Source organism: Thamnophis sirtalis, unplaced genomic scaffold, assembly GCF_051295495.1.
Source record: "Thamnophis sirtalis isolate CommonGarterSnake01/CBP01778 unplaced genomic scaffold, rThaSir2_p1.2 scaffold_3, whole genome shotgun sequence".
NCBI lineage: Eukaryota > Metazoa > Chordata > Lepidosauria > Squamata > Natricidae > Thamnophis > Thamnophis sirtalis.
In genome coordinates this window covers 15,925,390-15,943,407 of record NW_028261383.1, presented here as the reverse complement: position 1 = coordinate 15,943,407, position 18,018 = coordinate 15,925,390, and the positions used below count along the sequence as shown (strand labels likewise).

At 41.2% G+C, this 18,018-nt stretch overlaps 1 protein-coding gene across 1 annotated transcript; it reads left to right on the top strand.

Annotated features, from left to right (window-relative positions):
• Positions 1–13,984, top strand: LOC148047276 (vomeronasal type-2 receptor 26-like). The gene is made up of 5 exons (XM_087708025.1): positions 1–17; positions 4,124–4,415; positions 7,643–7,852; positions 11,544–11,670; positions 13,080–13,984. Exons 1-5 carry the CDS (start codon positions 1–3, stop codon positions 13,982–13,984), a joined length of 1,551 nt encoding a protein of 516 aa, XP_087564151.1.
• The last annotated feature ends 4,034 nt before the right edge of the window (positions 13,985–18,018 follow it).

The following is an 18,018-nucleotide window of genomic DNA, read 5'->3' as shown; positions in this document are numbered from 1 at the left end:
ATGGGTCTAAACAGATGGTAAGAAGAATTTCACTTCAGGCTTAGCAATTTTAAAATCAGCTGTAATTTGGGAATGATATATGGAGATCTAATAGAAAAGAAAACCCCAAACATTCTTAACAGGGATCAAGGACATGCCCTGGCAGGAAGGACCATAAGCAACAGTGCCCCAAAAATGTTACTGTGATTTTTAACTACCGTATTTTAGCAATAGCAGTTAGACTTATATACTGCTTCATAGGGCTTTCAGCCCTCTCTGACCGGTTTACAGAGTCAGCATATTGCCCCCAACAATCCGGGTCCTCATTTTACCCACCTCGGAAGGATGGAAGGCTGAGTCAGCCCTGAGCCAGTGAGATTTGAACAGCTGAACTGCAGAACTGCAGTCAGCTGAAGTAGCCTGCAGTGCTGCATTTAACCACTGCACCACCTCGGCTTTTTGGAGTATAAGATATATTTTTCCTCAAAAAAGAGGCTGAAAATCTGGGTGTGTCTTATACATCAAATACAGCATTTTTTGCCTCCTGAAGCCCCACCCCTTCACCAAAATGGCCGTGCATACCCTTATGGAGGCTTTCAGAGAGCTCCTGAGGGCTTTGGAGGGCAGAAATGAGCAAGAAATGGCCGCTTTTGACCCCCGCAGCCCCCAGCAGCACTCTATAAGACTCCAGGCTTATTGACATGAAACAGGCTGCTTTTTGCTCATTTTTGGCGCCAACCTCCCAGGAGCACTCTGCAAGCCCCCCAAGGCTATTCATGCCTCTTTTTTTTTTGGCGAAAATGGGCTTGTTTTCACGAAAAAGGGCCATTTTGGGGGGGTTTGCAGAGTGCAAAAACTGTTTTTGGGAGATTTGCAGAGTGCAAAAACTTTTTTTCCTTTTGGAAAGCTCTTTAACTGATTGATGAGAATTACACTGATCAAGTGCTATGCCAGCAGAAACGTCTTAAGGTGCTGCAGATTGTCAGTGATTTCCTTCTCCAGCACATGGATAAATACACCTGGAAACATCTCCCTACCTACCTACTGTGGGAAAGGTTGTTGAGAAGGTGGTGGCCTTTCAGCTCCAGCGGTCCTTGGAGGAAACCAGCTATCTGGATCCATTCCAGTCAGGCTTCAGGCCTGGCTACAGCACGGAAACTGCTTTGGTCGCATTGACCGATGATCTCTGGAGAGCCAGGGATGGAGGTTATGCCTCCATCCTAGTGCTCCTTGACCTCTCTGCGGCTTTCGATACCATCGACCATGGTATCCTTCTGCGACGACTGCGGGAGGTGGGGGTGGGAGGCATTGTCTTACAGTGGTTCTCCTCCTACCTCTCGGACAGGTCGCAGTCGGTGTTAGTTGGAGGGCAGAGATCGACCCCTAGGCCCCTAACATATGGGGTGCTGCAGGGTTCGGTCCTGTCCCCCCTTCTTTTCAATATCTACATGAAACCGCTGGGCGAGATCATTCGACGGCACGGGATAAAATACCACCAGTATGCGGACGATACACAGTTGTATCTGTCCGCCCCGTGCCAACTCAATGAAGCGATGGACGTGATGAGCCAGGGCCTTGAGGCCGTTAGAGACTGGATGGGGGTTAACAAGCTTGTACTCAACCCAGATAAAACCGAGTGGCTGCTGTGCTTCCCTCCCACTAATTGGCCAAGTGTTCCATCTCTCAGGCTGGGGGGGTCAAATTTTACACCCCTCAGATAGGGTTCGCAACTTGGGAGTCCTCCTGGACCCACAGCTGACCTTCGAACATCATTTGTCAGCTGTGACCAGGGGGGCATTTGCCCAGTTTCGCCTGGTGCACCAGTTGCGTCCCTACCTGAACCGGGAGGCACTCACAACAGTCACTCGTGTCCTTGTGACCTCTAGGCTGGAATACTGCAACGTGCTCTACATGGGGCTGCCCTTGAAGAGTATTCGGCGACTTCAGCTGGTCCAGAATGTGGCCGCGCGAGCAATCGTGGGTGCCCCTCGATTCACCCACGTAACACCTATCCTCCGCGAGCTGCACTGGCTGCCTGTTGATCTCCGGGTACGCTTCAAGGTGCTAGTTGTCACCTACAAAGCCCTTCATGGTATTGGATCTGGGTACTTGAGAGACCGCCTACTGCCAATTACCTCCTCTAGACCAATAAGATCGCATAGATTAGGCCTCCTCCGAATTCCATCAGCCAGCCAATGTCGACTGGCAACTACCCGGAGGAGAGCCTTCTTGGTGGCTGCTCCGACCCTCTGGAACGAACTCCCCGTGGAGATTCGTACCCTCACCACCCTCCAGACTTTCCACATAGCCCTTAAAAGCTGGCTGTTCCAACAGGCCTGGGGCTAACGACTTGTAACCCCACTCGAATGGTGTGACTGTTGTGTTTTTAATGGTGTATGACTCTATGTTTTGTAACCTGTCTGTCTCCCCCCCCCCCTTCAATTGTGAGCCGCCCTGAGTCCCCTCAGGGAAAAGGGCGGCATACAAATAAAGTATAAATGAAAAAAATGAAATGAAACTCTCTCTCTCTCCCTACATACCTACTGTATTTGTCCAACTCTCTTTATTTATCTCTCTCTCTATCCCTTTATCTACCTACCTCTCCCTACCTACCTACTGTATTTCTCTCTCTTTCTTTCTCTCCTTTTCTCTCCCTCTATCTACCTACCTACTTTTAAATTGCCTGTTCAAAACCTTGGTGCGTCTTATACTTAAAAAAATATGGTAATGTTCTTTTCCCTGGCTGCAGCTTTCCCCATATAAACTTGAAGACGTTTATGATATCAGAGAAGTTGCTTCTAAACTGTAATTATCCTGGTCTTTGAAAAAGTTTAGGATCTCAGAGGAGAAGTTGCTTCTAAACTTTAATTATCCTGGTCTTTGAAGAAGTTTAGGATCTCAGAGGAGAAGTTGCTTCTGACTGTAATTATCCTGTCTTTGAGACCTCTTCTGCTACTTTTCCATTAGTTGTCTTTGATGTAAACAGACTGAAGCAACATGGAAGGGATCTTGCATCAGAAAAGGATAAATGACACTAGTTATGCTGGTTGTTTATCACAGGTTTGGAGACAGGCAGGAGCTGTGCTCTTGGATGTATTTTTCCCTAGGTTTCTCTTTGTCCAAATCAGGAAAGGAACTGGCATTTCCCTCTTGTGCTTTTAATTCTTCTAACTCTTCTTGTGGTTTAGAAACCGAGACGTGGCTGATTCAGGCTAAGGAGGAATGGATCTTGTGCTTCTCCTTCTGATGCTCCTGTTTGTGCTAACCCGGAGAAATTCTGGGAGGCTCAGAAGCAAATGCCCACCGACTTTGAAGCTGAATGACAGACGAACTCCATGGGACTTGTACAGGGCAGGAGACCATCTCATTAGTGTGGTTGTCACTGCAACCAAACCTTCACTTGATCTGTTACAGTTCAATGGTGCTCGTTATATTTCTTCTCTTCCGTAAGTCATGCAGTGTGATTGAGCTGCATTCCCTCCATCTGCATTTCTAACACTCTTCTTCCTTTCTTCTTCTTTCACTTGTTCTTAAATTGCAAGGCAGGTGTATGTTCTTCGATCCTGTTGATTTCTAGGGCTCTCCCATTTTTGCCTAATTTGTGTGAGTCTCAAATGCAAAGATGGGGCAGAAGGAACTTTAAAAATACCCAAGAAAAAGAGACACAGAAGTCCAGAGGACGTTCTCCTTTTCAAGTTCTGAGTTCATCCTTTGAATTCTGAATTCTATTTCATGCACTTTTTGAAATGATTTTAGTTGCCTCTGCCAACCCATTTTAAATGCCTCTACTCATAGGAATAAGGAGGATGTAATTTCAAGTGTGTTTTGTTGACTGACTTATTCATCCATGTTCTAGCTTTAATAGTGGCACTACTTTAATAGTTGAATTATTTTGAATCCTAGTTATTCCAAATATGAAAATCAGCTCTACTACAAATAATGAGATATTTGTGACTATTAACCTATTGGATGACTACCAATATTCTCAACACTCATAAAAATTAAATTCTATATCATTTATCTCCGGTTGTGATCATCATTGGCTTAAAATTGAATAGGGCTGTGGAGAAAAAGAGGAATATTTAAAAATCATTTTGTTGTTCCTGTTTATGATAATGATGATAACATAAACATATTTCCACAGTACTAGATACATTAATCTGCCAAGTATGCTGCCTTTCATTTTCGGCATTCGATTCATCAAGAAGGATCCGCAGCTGCTGTGCAATCTCACACTTGGCTACAACATCCATGACAACTATTTGAACACCCTCGTCACTTCAGACGCCTTGCTGGACATGCTCTCAACTGGAGAAGCCAATGTTCCCAACTACAGCTGTGGAAGGAAAGACAACCTTTTGGCTCTTATTGACGGAGCTGACAGGGACATCTCCATCCAGATGTCAACATTAGCAGGAACCTACAAAGTCCCACAGGTTTGTGTATGTCTTTCTTTGTCTAGTAAAGGGAAGGGGTAAGTGACTAATAGATCCAACCGTACATATGTTCTATGGAATCCAAGAGTGCTTTTCACCATGGCAGTTGTAGCTATATGGCTAGATATTGGAATCCACTGTCCAATCCAATCTACTCATGATCCCATTGCTTTAGGGGCTTCTTCTGCATACTTGTAAAGATGAGGAGAGGCTTTATGTCGTATCAAAATATCTTCTGTATAAAAGCAAAGTGTAGCAATTACAGGAAGCTTATGTTTTGTACATGGTATTAGCCCAAATACCACTTTATAATGCCTTGGTAAGGCCACACTTGGAATACTGCATCCAGTTTTGGTTTCCACGATGTAAAAAACATGTTCTAGACTCTAGAAAGAGTGCAGAGAAGAGCAACAAAGAGCAGAGGTGGCGCAGTGGTTAGAGTGCAGTACTGCCGCCACTTCAGCTGACTGTTAGCTGCAGTTCGGCGGTTCAAATCTCACCGGCTCAAGGTTGCCTCAGCCTTCCATCCTTCCAAGGTGGGTAAAATGAGGACCCAGACTATGGGGGCAATATGCTGACTCTGCTTAGAGACGGCTGAAAGCCCTATGAAGCGGTATATACGTCTAACTGCTATTGCTATTGCTATTGATTAGGGTACTGGAGGCTAAAACAGATGAAAAACGATTGCTGGAATTGTCTAGTTTAATGAAAAGAAGGACAAGGGGAGACATGATAGCAGTCTTCTGATATCTCAGGGGTTGCCACAAAGAAGAGGGAGTCAAGCTATTCTCCAAAGCAACTGAAGGCAGGACAAGAAACAATGGATGGAAACTAATCAAGGAGAGATACAACCTAGAAGTAAGGATACATTCCTGATAATTAGAACAATTAATCAGTGGAACAACCTGCTGCTCCAACAGTGGAATAACAGAATGCTCAAACAGTGGAATAACAGAATGCTCAAACACTGAAAGTTTTTAAGAACAGATTGGACAACCATTTATCTGAAATGTTGTAGAGTTTCCTCCAACAGGGGGTTGGACTAGAAGATCTCCAAGGTCCCTTCCTCCTCTGTTTTTCTACATTCTAAAACACTTCAGTTGAGATCTGTAAATGTTGGTTTCTTTGTGTTATGTACACATACATACACATACATAAATTTGCATAAATACATTTGCATTTTTATTCTTATTCCTTTTTACTTAATTTGTGCATTTTATTTTTATATACGATCTTGTTAATGTTATGTTGTTTTGTAATCTGAGTTGTGATTAGGGCTAATCAACAACAGACTGATATTTTCTTGAGAACAAAATGGGATTAATTAAAAGCTAATGTTTTGGATTTGATATTACTCCCAATATAACAAAGCATTCTTCATTGGTTTTTTTTTCCAGATCAGTTATCGATTTTTTTCAGAGGCTCAGCGTGATAAAAGTCAGTTCTCCTTTTTCTACCGGATGGCACCCAAAAACAGGATCCAGTACCCAGCAATCGTCCAACTGCTCCTCCATTTCAGATGGACCTTGATTGGTCTCTTTGCTCCAGACACAGAGTATGGGGAGAATTTCATGAGGACTTTAACTCCTTTGCTTCTCAGCAATGGAATTTGTGTTTTTATATCTCAAAAAATGTCAATGACTAGACTTACAGCCCCCCTCGGGGATGCCATCCTTAAGTGGAAACAAGTCAATGTCTTTGTTTTCCTTACAGACTATAATAGCATGTCTAATGGATTTCAGAAGGTCCATTTCATGCTTGAAGGTTTGCCACCACCCATTGAAGGGAAAATCTGGATTGTCACACTCTTTGAACAATTACCAAAGGAAATTCAAAAATTTCACAAATACATCCATAGTATTTGGAGTTTTCGTGTTCAGGAAAAGAAATGGCCAAAGGATGACGCCTTTGAGGAAATTATCTTTGTGGAAGCGACACTAGAGACTTTTCATTGTTCTTTTTCAAAGCACATCTTCTCTGTCAAAGGCCGGAGAAGATGTACCCAGAAAGCGCCACTAGACACCCAAAGGAAAAGCAAACGAGATCAGATCAGAAATGACTACCATTTCTACAGTGTTGTAAAGACTCTGGCCCATGCCTTGAATGCTTATTCTTCCAGATCCAGGAAGACAATTAAAGAAGGCAGAGAAAAGTTCATGGCTCAAAGGCTGCAGCCATGGCAGGTATGGGGGCCCAACAAGGACCCATAAAAACTTAGTTCCTTTATAGAAGTAACCCAAATGAGACAGATGGATGGGACTTTATAAAGCAATTTGTACGACCAATGACCTGCAGGTTTGGGTAATCTAATTGCTCAGGGCATAATGATCAATGTACAATGACAATTATATTTTGATATTAAATACTGCTCATTTTAACCTAACCTTACAAAGAAGTAGAATTAGCTCATCTCGTTATGTTCTCCAACTGATGTACCTGGAAGAAGATTGTCCGGTAACTTTATAAAAAGATATCCATGCTTTCTGTTAATCCCTTGTTGTTGATGACCTTCTATGTTTTTGTTTCTTTGTTCATTTTATGCAGAACATTTACTATAATTGAGAAATTTGGTCAATTATATTTTCTCAGTATGTATTTTGTCAATACATGATTGGAAAAAATGTGTTTGAACATTATTCTGCACTTTAGGAGGTAGTAGGAACACTTTTTCTCCCAACTATGAGTATTTGAAAGTTATGAGAATAAAATAGAACAGAACAAACAGAACAGAACAGAACAGAATAGAATAGAATAACAGAGTTGGAAGGGACCTTGGAGGTCTTCTAGTCCAACCCCTTGCTTAGGCAGGAAATCTTATACCATTTCACACAAATGGTTATCTAATCTCTTTAAAGCTTCCACTGTTGGATCATTTACAAGTTGTTCTACTTATTAATGGTTCTCACTGTCAGGAAACTTCTCCTTATTTCTAGGTTGCTTCTCTCCTTGATTACTTTCCACCCATTGTTTCTTGTCCTGCTTTAGAGAATAGCTTGACTTCCTCTTCTTTGTGGCAACCCCTGAGATATTGGAACATTGCTATCATGTCTCCCCTGGTCCTTCTTTCTATTAAATTAGACATATCCAATTCCAGCAACCGTTCTTCATAAGTTTTAGTCTCCAGTCACCGAATCATCTCTGTATTAGAAGGATCGAATGTGAAAATATTACATGGCATAAGAAACCAAGTTTTCCGCAGTTAAAAGTCATGGATGTTTCTATTATAGTTTCATTCCTTTCTGGAGAAGAATGAGTTTTGCAATCTTTCCAACATGAAAGTGTACTTGGACCAAAATGGAGATTATGCAGCAGATTGGAATATCATGAGCTTGGTGGTTCTCCCTAAGGAAGATCCCATCAAAGAGCAACTGGGGAGATTTGAAAGACAGAGACTTTTTATCAACCAAAATGCTGTGTCACGGCTAAAGTTGCTCAAGGTGAGTGAAAGTTTGGCCTCCAAGGTGGATGATCTCCACATTGATTTCAAGTATTCTGAGCCTGGTCACCAAGCTTGATAATCTCCACTGAGAATTGAATATGGGGAGTAGAACCCTTATAGTTCTACAAGGTGTGCTTCAGAGTGTATAATATGGAACAATGTTTTCAGCTGATTCAGCCATATCCAACATAGGATGCTGGGTGATGGTTCTTTAGGGCACAGATCATGGCTCTTTTGCATCATCTTTGCAAAGTTTTCCCTTGCACACATGTGGTAGTCATTCCCAACTCTAGGGGGAAGTGCTCATCTCCATTTCTAAGCCAAAGAGCTAGTGCTTTCTGAAGATGTCTCCATGGTCATGTGACCGGCATGACTAAATGCCAAAGGCGCACGGAACACTGTTATCTTCCCACCAAAGTGGTTCCTATTTTTCTACTTGAATTTTCACATGCTAGGTTGGCAGAAGCTGGGACAAGTAATGGGAGTTCACTCCGTTACACAGTGCTAGAGATTTGAACCGCTGAACTGCCAACCTTCTGATCTACAAGCTAAGCTACTGAGCCATGCGGTGATAGTGATTTGTACCGCCACACTGCCGACCTTTCTGATCGACAAGTTCAGCATCTTAGCCACTGAGCCACCACGTCCCTTCCTGCAAAAAATGTTTTAATATAAAATTTTTATTTTTTTAATTTTCATAACAAATAACCACATGTTTACTATTACATAACCAACATCATATTATTAAATGTTTACATCAATTCGTCTTACCATCAAAAATGATTATTGGATCTTCTGCTCTCCATACACCATATTTGTACCTTATCCATGACTTTCTTCTCCCTCTCTCCTCCTCCTCTCTACCTCCTCTCTTCCAGCTATCATCCTTCTCTTCTCTACTTCCCCTCCCTCTCTCCTTCTCCTCTCTCCCCTTTCCACCCCTTCTTTCTCTCCTCCCCCCCCCGGGCCTCTCTCCTATCCCTCTCTTCTTCCTTTCCCTTAATTGTCTTTAAATAACAATCCTTACTGTTCAATGTTCATTACAATTCCTTTAATCTACTATATAGAATAACAAGCGGTATACATCTCACTTTGTTCATCATCTTAGGAGTTCTAGATGTGTCCATATTTCATATACTTTAATGCATACTTACCGTAATTGTTCTTCCATTGTCATATTCAATCAATCAGCAACTAAGTTTTGGTCGCCACAATGTAGAAAAGATGTGGAGACTCTAGAAAGAGTGCAGAGAAGAGCAACAAAGATGATTAGGGGACTGGAAACTAAAACATATGAAGAACAGTTGCAGGAACTGGGTATGTCTAGTTTAATAGAAAGAAGGACCAGTGTTCCAATATCTCAGGGGTTGCCACAAAGAAGAGGGAGTCAAATTATTTTCCAAGGAACCTGAGGGTAGAATAAGAAGCAATGGGTGGAAACTAATCAAGGAGAGAAGCAACTTAGAACTGAGGAGACATTTCCTGACAGTTAGAACAATTAATCAGTGGAACAGCTTGCCTCCAGAAGTTGTGAATGCCCCAACACTGGAAGTCTTTAAGAAGATGTTGGATAGCCATTTGTCTGAAATGGTATAGGGTTTCCTGCCTAGGCAGGGGGTTGGACTAGAAGACCTCTAAGCTCCCTTTTAACTCTGCTATTGTATTGTATTGTAAGTTTAATTATCATATATAAAAGTGAATCACATACCTCTGCTTTACAATTTCCACATAACAGTTTCATATTTATCCATATTCCATATATTTTAAACTTTATTTAATTATATCTTCATTATCATATTCAATGAGTTAGCAACTGACTTTTATTATTATGTATAGGAGTAAACCATATATCTCAGCTTTATATTTCCCATATAACAATTTCTAAATGTCTGATTTTTTTTCCTAGTAAGTCTTTTGTCCCACTTCTTTATTCCTGTCTTCTCCCTTTTCTTTGTTTTGACATGTCCACCCTCATCAATTTTCCCCAAGCCACTGTCAAATCCAGTGAAATATTTTATCTGCTTTTTATTTTCCACTGTTTATGCCCCTTTATTATCCCCCCTCTTCTTCCTTCACTTCTTCCTTCACTTCCTGTTTCTCCTCAATATCTGACTTCAAAATTCTATTTAGACTTGATTTTAATGATTTATGCATATTTTTTTATAATTTCACGTAGTTCCTCAAATTCCCACTTTTCCATTATGTCCAGTTCCAAAGTTACAGTTAGATAGATATACAGTTCTTATTTCAAAGTTCTGGTCCACCTTAAATTTAGCTAGTTCAGCTGATGTGGAGAGGAAGAGAGGTGGAAGCCATCTTGATCCTTTGTTCTTTCTTCGGCAACAAAAAATGAGAAAAAAACATTTGTACTTTCCCAGCTTTTAATTTTAACCCCCCCCCCCCTTGGTAATTTAATGTCCAGTTCCAAAATTAAAGTTAGTTATACAGTTCTTATTTCAAAGTTCTGGTCCACCTTAAATTTAGCTAATTCAACTAATGTGAAGAGGAAGAGAGGCAGGAACCATCTTGATTTTTTGTCCTCCCTTCAGCACACAAAAAAAAACCTTCATATTTTCCCATTTCTTGATTTTATTTTTCCCCCTTGTTATCTTCCATCTCTCATTCATTATAGTTGCTCAAAATATATTAATTGGAACAAACTTGAATGCAGCCAAACTCCACTATTTTTCTCTTTGTCTTCTGCTTTTCCAACTTCTGATTTATGGCAATTGGTTAATTAAAACTTCCTGCTCAGAGTTTCGCATTTCATTCGCCACACAGGCAAGATTAGGTTTCAAGCAAAGGCTCTTTTTGAGCTAGTGATTCAACCCTCCATTTTTCCCCTTCTTTCTTTCTTTTTGCCAAAATAGAAAATAGTGAGAAAATAGTTTTTTCTTGATTTTTCCCCTTGTTACATTCTACCTCTCATTAATTGGAGTTGCTTAAGATATATTAGTTAGAAGAAATTCGAACGAAGCAAATCTCCTCAGTATGTTTGGTTTACATTTCACCCTCCTAGTTTCTTTTAAAAATACAATCTTTTCAAATCCAAAATCAAATTTAGAGTTTGAGTCTGTTTGAGTGGGTTTATCACTTCTCTACTTTCTCCTTTCTATCCAAATTGTTTCAAGCAAATGGGTCCTTTTGGGCTAGTGATTCAATCCTCCATTTTTCCCCTTCTTTCTTTCTTTTTGCCAAAATCCCGATCTGTCCATCAATATTATCTGTACTCTTAAGGTTCTTTGCCTTTTCCAAATTCTGATTTATGACTGTGGTTAATTAGATATTCTTAACAGGCTTTCGTTTCATCTCCTGCACCCTATTGCTCAGTTGCTTTGGCCTGAAGTAAGCTTCTTGTGCAGCCATGTTGAGATGCTGCCTCCCTGATTCCGATTCAGAGAGCAAATCTCCGACCTACAATGGACCTGTTGCAGTCCCTCTGGGTCTGATGAGATGCTTCCCCTTCTTCATCCCCCCCCCGGAAGGTTCTGATCCAAAAAGGATCTTCGAATTAGCTTGTCAGACACAGTTCATGTGAGACTTTTAAGAACTCACACCTCCTCATCTGTGCAGGTGGAGAACTTCCGGTTCAATCCTTCTTAGAAATTTAGTATGTAAATGAAAACTTCCATTTTCAATGTATTTTGACTCTTCATATATTTTCTTTGGTATACCCTTTTTATGTTTAGCCTCTGCCTCAGTCCAAATGTGTGGAGAATTGTCAGCCTGGATTTTTCAAGCAGGCTCAGGAAGGAGAGCCAGTTTGCTGCTATGACTGTGTTCCTTGTCCAGAGGGGACCATCTCCACTCAGGAAGGTGGGTGACATGACAGGCAGGGGAGCTGGATTCATCCAGAGCGTTTAAACCAAAGCGCTTTTTTAAAGATACATTTTTCCCCTTACTGACATATTTTGTAATGAGATGCTTTTAAGATAAAGCAATTGTCAGTAGTGGATTGGCTGAGACCCAAGAAAGAATTCAGAAATGAGCAGCAAAGATGATGATGTCAAGACTGACTCAAACTTTTATCTATATTCCACTTCACTCGCATCTTGACAAAGGAAAATGTGTTGGTGGATTGGAATGCAAGGGTGTGGGAGATGGCAAGATTTGCCAGTTCCCATAAGACATTGCTCCCCCTTCAATGACACCCAGAGCAGATGTCACAGTGTGACTGGCTGGTTCCCATAACAAAATAAACAGAAGTGATTGGTGGATGTAATGGACTGTGGGTGGCCTATGGGGAAAGGGAAAATGAACTTTGCATGTTTTTATGCAGGAATCCCAGAGCTGGTTTTGCTTCTTATGTGCCAATGCAGATTTCTTCAGTAAAATGTATACTCTTTGTAAAATAAAGTTTCTTTTTTTTATTCGCCAAAGGGACAGTTGACAGATAAGGGGTCTGGAGGCTAAATTGTATCAGTTGAAAGCACTAGGTATGTCTAGTGTACATAATTTGAACAATTAAAAATAATTTGCTTTTCATTTTAATTATCAAAAGTAAAAGAAACACAAAAGGGAGATAATAGATAATGTAAATGTCAGCGTTCCAAATACCATGCAGAATTAAATCAGAGTCGAAGGCAAAACTATGCTTAAAGTTCCAGTTTAATAAGGCAGGCATGTTGGCATTGTGCTGTGGGATTCTAACTCGGGAAGTTACATCAGAATCCCACACAATTAAAAGTTCATGATTTTGTCCTCACACCCACAGTCCATCACATGGTCCAATCTTCTTCTTCCACGCTGGCATCTCCACCCAGCTGCTTCTGGTCAGGTGTGAAAGTATGGAGACAAAGGATGACCTTGGCTTCTAGTAAAGAATGAAAAACAATACATTCCACAATTCTACTCCTTCTATTCCCCCCTCCCGTCAACTATACTAATGAAACAGCATAATGAAATAAGAGAAAGTGTTGGAGGCCAAAATTCTAAAAGGAATATAAATGCAGGCCTGACAGTAAAAGGAAGAAAAATCCTAAAGCTACTTGATTTAATAGTAAATATGAGAATTAAAATGAATACAAATCAGGAGTTTATCCCACAGCTGTCACTCTAGTAGAATATTGAGTGGGAGTCTCCAGGGATTAGCATTAATCCATTTAATACTGGATGTTTACATTGGAAGGGGTGGCACAACCTAGGATGCATGGGATGCATAACTGGTTGACCTTGAAATGTCAAAGGAAAATCTATAATAGAAGTCTTACTTTCTGTTTTCTCAGATACTGAAAAATGCACCAAGTGCCCGAATGATCACTATCCAACAGAGAACCGAGTCCAATGTATCCCCAAAAGAATAACCTTCCTATCCTACAAAGAACATCTGGGCATCATCTTGGTCTCTTTTGCCATACTCTTGTTCTTAACTACTGGTCTTGTTTTAATAATATTCCTTAAATACCTTGAAACTCCCATTGTCAAAGCCAACAACCCCAAACTCTCCTATATCCTCCTGGTTTCCCTCTTGTTGTGCTTCTTGTCCTCCTTTTTCTTCATTGGTCGTCCAAGAAAAGCCACCTGCCTTCTCCGTCAAACGGTGTTCAGCATTGTCTTCTCAGTAACTGTATCTTCCGTATTGGCCAAAATAATCACAGCGGTGTTCACCTTCCTGGGCTCAAACCTAAGGAACAGGTTGACAGGATGGTTTGCAAAGAGATTGGACAACTCTATCATTCTTTCTTGTTCCACTGGCCAAATTTTAATCTGTGCCTTATGGCTGGGAATTTCTCCACCATTCCCTGAATCTGACCTGCATTCCCACTCTGGAAAGATCATTCTTCAATGCAATGAAGGTTCTGTCATCATGTTTTATGTTGTTCTCAGCTACATGGGTTTCCTAGCTGCCATTTGTTTCATGATAGCTTTCCTGGCCAGAAATTTGCCTGGGGTCTTCAATGAAGCCAAGCTGATCACAGTCAGCATGCTGGTCTTCTGCAGTGTTTGGATCTTCTTTGTGCCCATTTACCTGTCCACTAAAGGAAAGCCCATGGTGGTCGTGCAAGTCTTCTCCATCTTGGCCTCAAGTGCTGGTCTGCTGATCTGCATCTTCTTCCCCAAGTGCTACATCATCATCCTGAGACCAGATCTAAACACTAAGGAACATCTAATGATAAAAATAGGGATATGATCATGAAATTGTTTCTTAGGCTCATATCATGTAATTTTTCATTGCAGTTATTATTGTGTTTCTTTGCTTGTTTGCATCTGTTTGATAATAAAGTTTACCTAAAATGGAAGAATATAAAATATGAAGAGTATAAGACTGTTCAAATTAAAAACCAGGATAACCTTCAAACAATAAAAAAATGAATTAATAATTTTCATGCAGTCATGGAAGGACTAAAAAAGAAATGCTATCCACATACACATACACCAGCTGCAAAAGGGATAAGACAATAGAACAGAATAACAGAGTTAGAAGGGACTTTGGAGGTTTTCTAGTCCAACGCAATGCCTAGGCAGGAAACCCTATAATACTTCAGACAAATGGTTATCCAACATCTTCTTAAAAACTTCCCGTTGGAACATTCGGAACTTCTGGAGGCAAATTGTTGCATAGTATAATTGTTTTAACTGTCAGGAAATTTTCTTTAGTTCTAAGTTCCTTCTCTCCTTGATTAGTTTCCACCCTTTGCTTGTCGTCCTAACCTCAGTTGCTTTGGAGAATAGTTTTCCTCCCTCTTCTTTGTGGCAGCCCCTGAGATATTAGAATACTGCTATCGTGTCTCCCCTAGTCCCCCTTTTCACAAAAGGGAATATTTCCTAAGGTGAGATGAATAGAGAAATCTAAGTATGTCTGAACAGCTGAACATGGTCTCTTTATCTGTATGACTTGATCTCAAAAGTAGGTAAGGGCAGTTAACCTGGATGTCAAGAACATGTTGTTGTTGTTAGTTGCAGAGTCATGTCTGACCCATCGTGACCCCCTGGACAATGTTCGTCCAGGACTTCCTGTCCTCTACCAACTACTAGAGTCCATTGAAGCTCACACTGACTGCTTCTGTGACTTCATCCAGCCACCTCATTCTCTGTCGTCATTCTCATACAAGAACATGTAGTTGACTCCAAGTTGAATGGCCTACCCTTGTTATTCCAGAAGGTGATGATGTAATAAATATTGTGGGACCTCAGAGTTCTATGACCTTGGTGTAAGTTCATCAGTGTTCCAACACCCTTTCTGAACATGTCCCCAAAGAAATGACCCCACTGCCAAACAACAAGGCTCAAAACCTGTTGGGAAGTCATGATCCAGGAAGGAAAGAATTAAACAGACTGAGGACAGATGGATCTTTTATCCAAAGAAGCCACATGTTCCCAAATGGAAGCTCTCAGCACTGTACCATACGAAGGGCAAAAGAAAATGGGAGGTGGGCATCCCTGAGGATTCACGATTCAGACAGTTTGGGAGCTGCAAGGAGAACCCATCTTCCCCAGAAGGTGCCTGGATGCCAACTGCCTTTGATGCATCCAAACATAGGGAAAGGGTGGGATCTGATGCCCAAAGCGGGGAGGAAGGAAAACTGGTGGTTGATTCTCTGATTTTTCCTCCACTCCTTAAAGAAACAGTTCTAAGAAGAAGAGAGAAAGAAAAAATATGCCACCTTTGCCATTTTAGTCATGGTTGAAACACCAGAAGGCAGGACATGAAGTAATGGGTGTTAGCTTATTAAAGAGAGATCCAACATATAAGTAAGGAGAAATTTCAGGGGTCACCTTCAGGGGTGACAATAAAACTTCCTTAGTAAAGGATCCAAGTGGTGGTACGAACAATGGACTCTGGCCTTCTTGAAAGGTCTTGCTTGAAACCAATTCTCCAGGTTTCTCAAGAATAAAATATGTCATTCTATTTCATTCTGGATTCCAAAACTCACCTCATATCTCCCTGGCCCAGAAATTTTAATGGGTTTAAAAATGAAAATGAATTACACAGAGGATTTATTTCAGTTTCAAGCTACAAGATTGTCCTTTAAATGTGGAACTGGTGATAACTCAGTCAGTATTACAGATGGTTCATATTGAGTCCAGACTGACAGGAATCTGAGTGTTACCACCAACAAAATATTGTAATAACCAGACACAGCAACTAAGTAACAACTCTGCAGGCATCCTCTCATCTAGGAAAGAACTGACCACTAGGACAATATCACCAGATAATAAGTGGCCAATACAGTAAGGGAGGAGTAAGATGCCGTTATCTCTTTTATTCATGTACATGGTCCTGAACATGATCATGGCACTCTCTTGGACTGATCTTCTAGTTACCACTTATATTTTGATATATTTGACAAAAATAAACTCTGGGCAATTTTCTAAGCCCCTGCTAGTTTGAGAAATTGGTTTTCCTGGAGAGCAGGCAGACGTCTGTAGAGCCCTCTGGTGAGAAAGTGGGGAACACACAACACACTGATTTAGCCACAAAGACTGGCAGCAAGAATGATTAGTCACTAACTCAAGACAAATGCACCAGTATGTGTGGTCTTAGATGGGAATCCTAACCGGAAGCCACAGGGGCCTCTGCCAGGATATCCCTTTGAAGTTGACTCTCCTGGATCTTACTAAGAGAGCAGGATCCCTCTTTGAAAGAAGGGATCACAAAAAGACAAGGGAGGGAGTATTATGGAGACCATTCAAACACTCACAGCTTCCAGGCACCAAGATAGAACTTCGATGGCACCTTCAACGACCATAGTCCAGGGTCACAAGGCAAAACATGGGTAGCCTGTTAATCCCAGATCCCAAACTCTCACATAACCTCTACAAACAGATCCCCATGGATGTTAAAGAGCACATGGGAAAGAACTGCCCCAATGAAATCATCAGGTTGAGTTCTGCCCCCAATAACCATCAACTATGGAAGCATCAGAACCACAGAAAACCAATGCCCAAACTCCTGCTCTTCAGTCAGTAGGACAACATGCAAGTATTCATCTTCCAATTATGCTAAGGTCATCCAAGATCATAGAATCTCTACTTTCTCAGACATAAAAAACTGAATCCCAGATAATGTAGCTGGTTGAGGCCCCCAGTCACTACCATGGAGTGTCCAGGTGTTGCCTAGCCAGGAGCTGTAGGAGCTTCTTCGAAAGAATTACTTTAAGGTTTCCTCTCCTACGTCCTGCAGGGAATGAGAAACTCCCCTTGTAACAAAGGATAATAAAGAGGGAAGGGGGGTATTGAGGAGAGCATGAAAGATCTATAACATGACTACCCCAACTGTGCTCTAATCTGGATAAATTTATTATTCTGACATTATTAGCCATTATGTACACTGAGACTTTCTACACTGGAGACAAATTCCTTGTGTGTTTAGTCACACTTGGACAAATAAATGATTCTCTTCACTTCCCTTCTCTTCCCTTCCCTTCCGCCCCATCCCATCCCATCCCATCCCGTCCCATCCCACCTCACCTCATTCTATCCATTCCATTCCATTCCATTCATATTCTATTCTATTCTATTCTATTCTTGTATTGGTGTGGAATTAACTTAAAATTTAAGGCTTATGGTCTGTTAAATATAAAGGTGTCTACTAGTCATACTAGTACATTATTTCATTATTTCACTCCCTTGATTGCTTTTCATTTAATCAGAAGACAAATCCGCTTTTCTTGTGGATTTACTCTCATGACTTCTTGAATGCCTTTTAGCTCATCCATGTTCCTAAGAAATACAAACAGCTCAAAGTGAATTACACACAAATATTTTGGTAATCGAAACGGCTGTCAGTTGTGGGGCTTTCCTTCTTTCCTTTGTCTCAAGAGCCCCATGACCCATCAAGTGTGATGGGATTCCCCAGAGGGGAGAATCACATGGAAACAATCTGATGTAATTCTTCAGCCTCCCTCCATATTCTAAGCAGTTACCAAGGGATTGGACAGGTCATCCAACAATGGAGATGGGTATTATTGGCCTTTAACAGTACCGAAGACCAGGAATGCGGGAGACCTTGCCCAATCATCTCTGTTAATGTTGAAAACCATAGAAGAGAAGATTCCATCCAAAAGGACATCAGAACTCTTTCACCTGGGGGATTGAACTTTCATCTCCCAACCTCAATTTCATAGCATGTCCCAGCAGGAAGTACCACAACCATTACAGAACAGTGTCTCCAGGGTTGTATCTGTGGGTTTCCACTAACTTGCTGTCCTCCAGCTGCCCTTC

Excerpts from the sequence above, each read along its gene's own strand:
- LOC148047276 (XM_087708025.1), top strand. Across the intron at positions 4,416-7,642 it reads GAACCTACAAAGTCCCACAG|TTTCATTCCTTTCTGGAGAA; the intron begins GTTTGTGTATGT and ends TTTCTATTATAG. Across the intron at positions 11,671-13,079 it reads GACCATCTCCACTCAGGAAG|ATACTGAAAAATGCACCAAG; the intron begins GTGGGTGACATG and ends CTGTTTTCTCAG.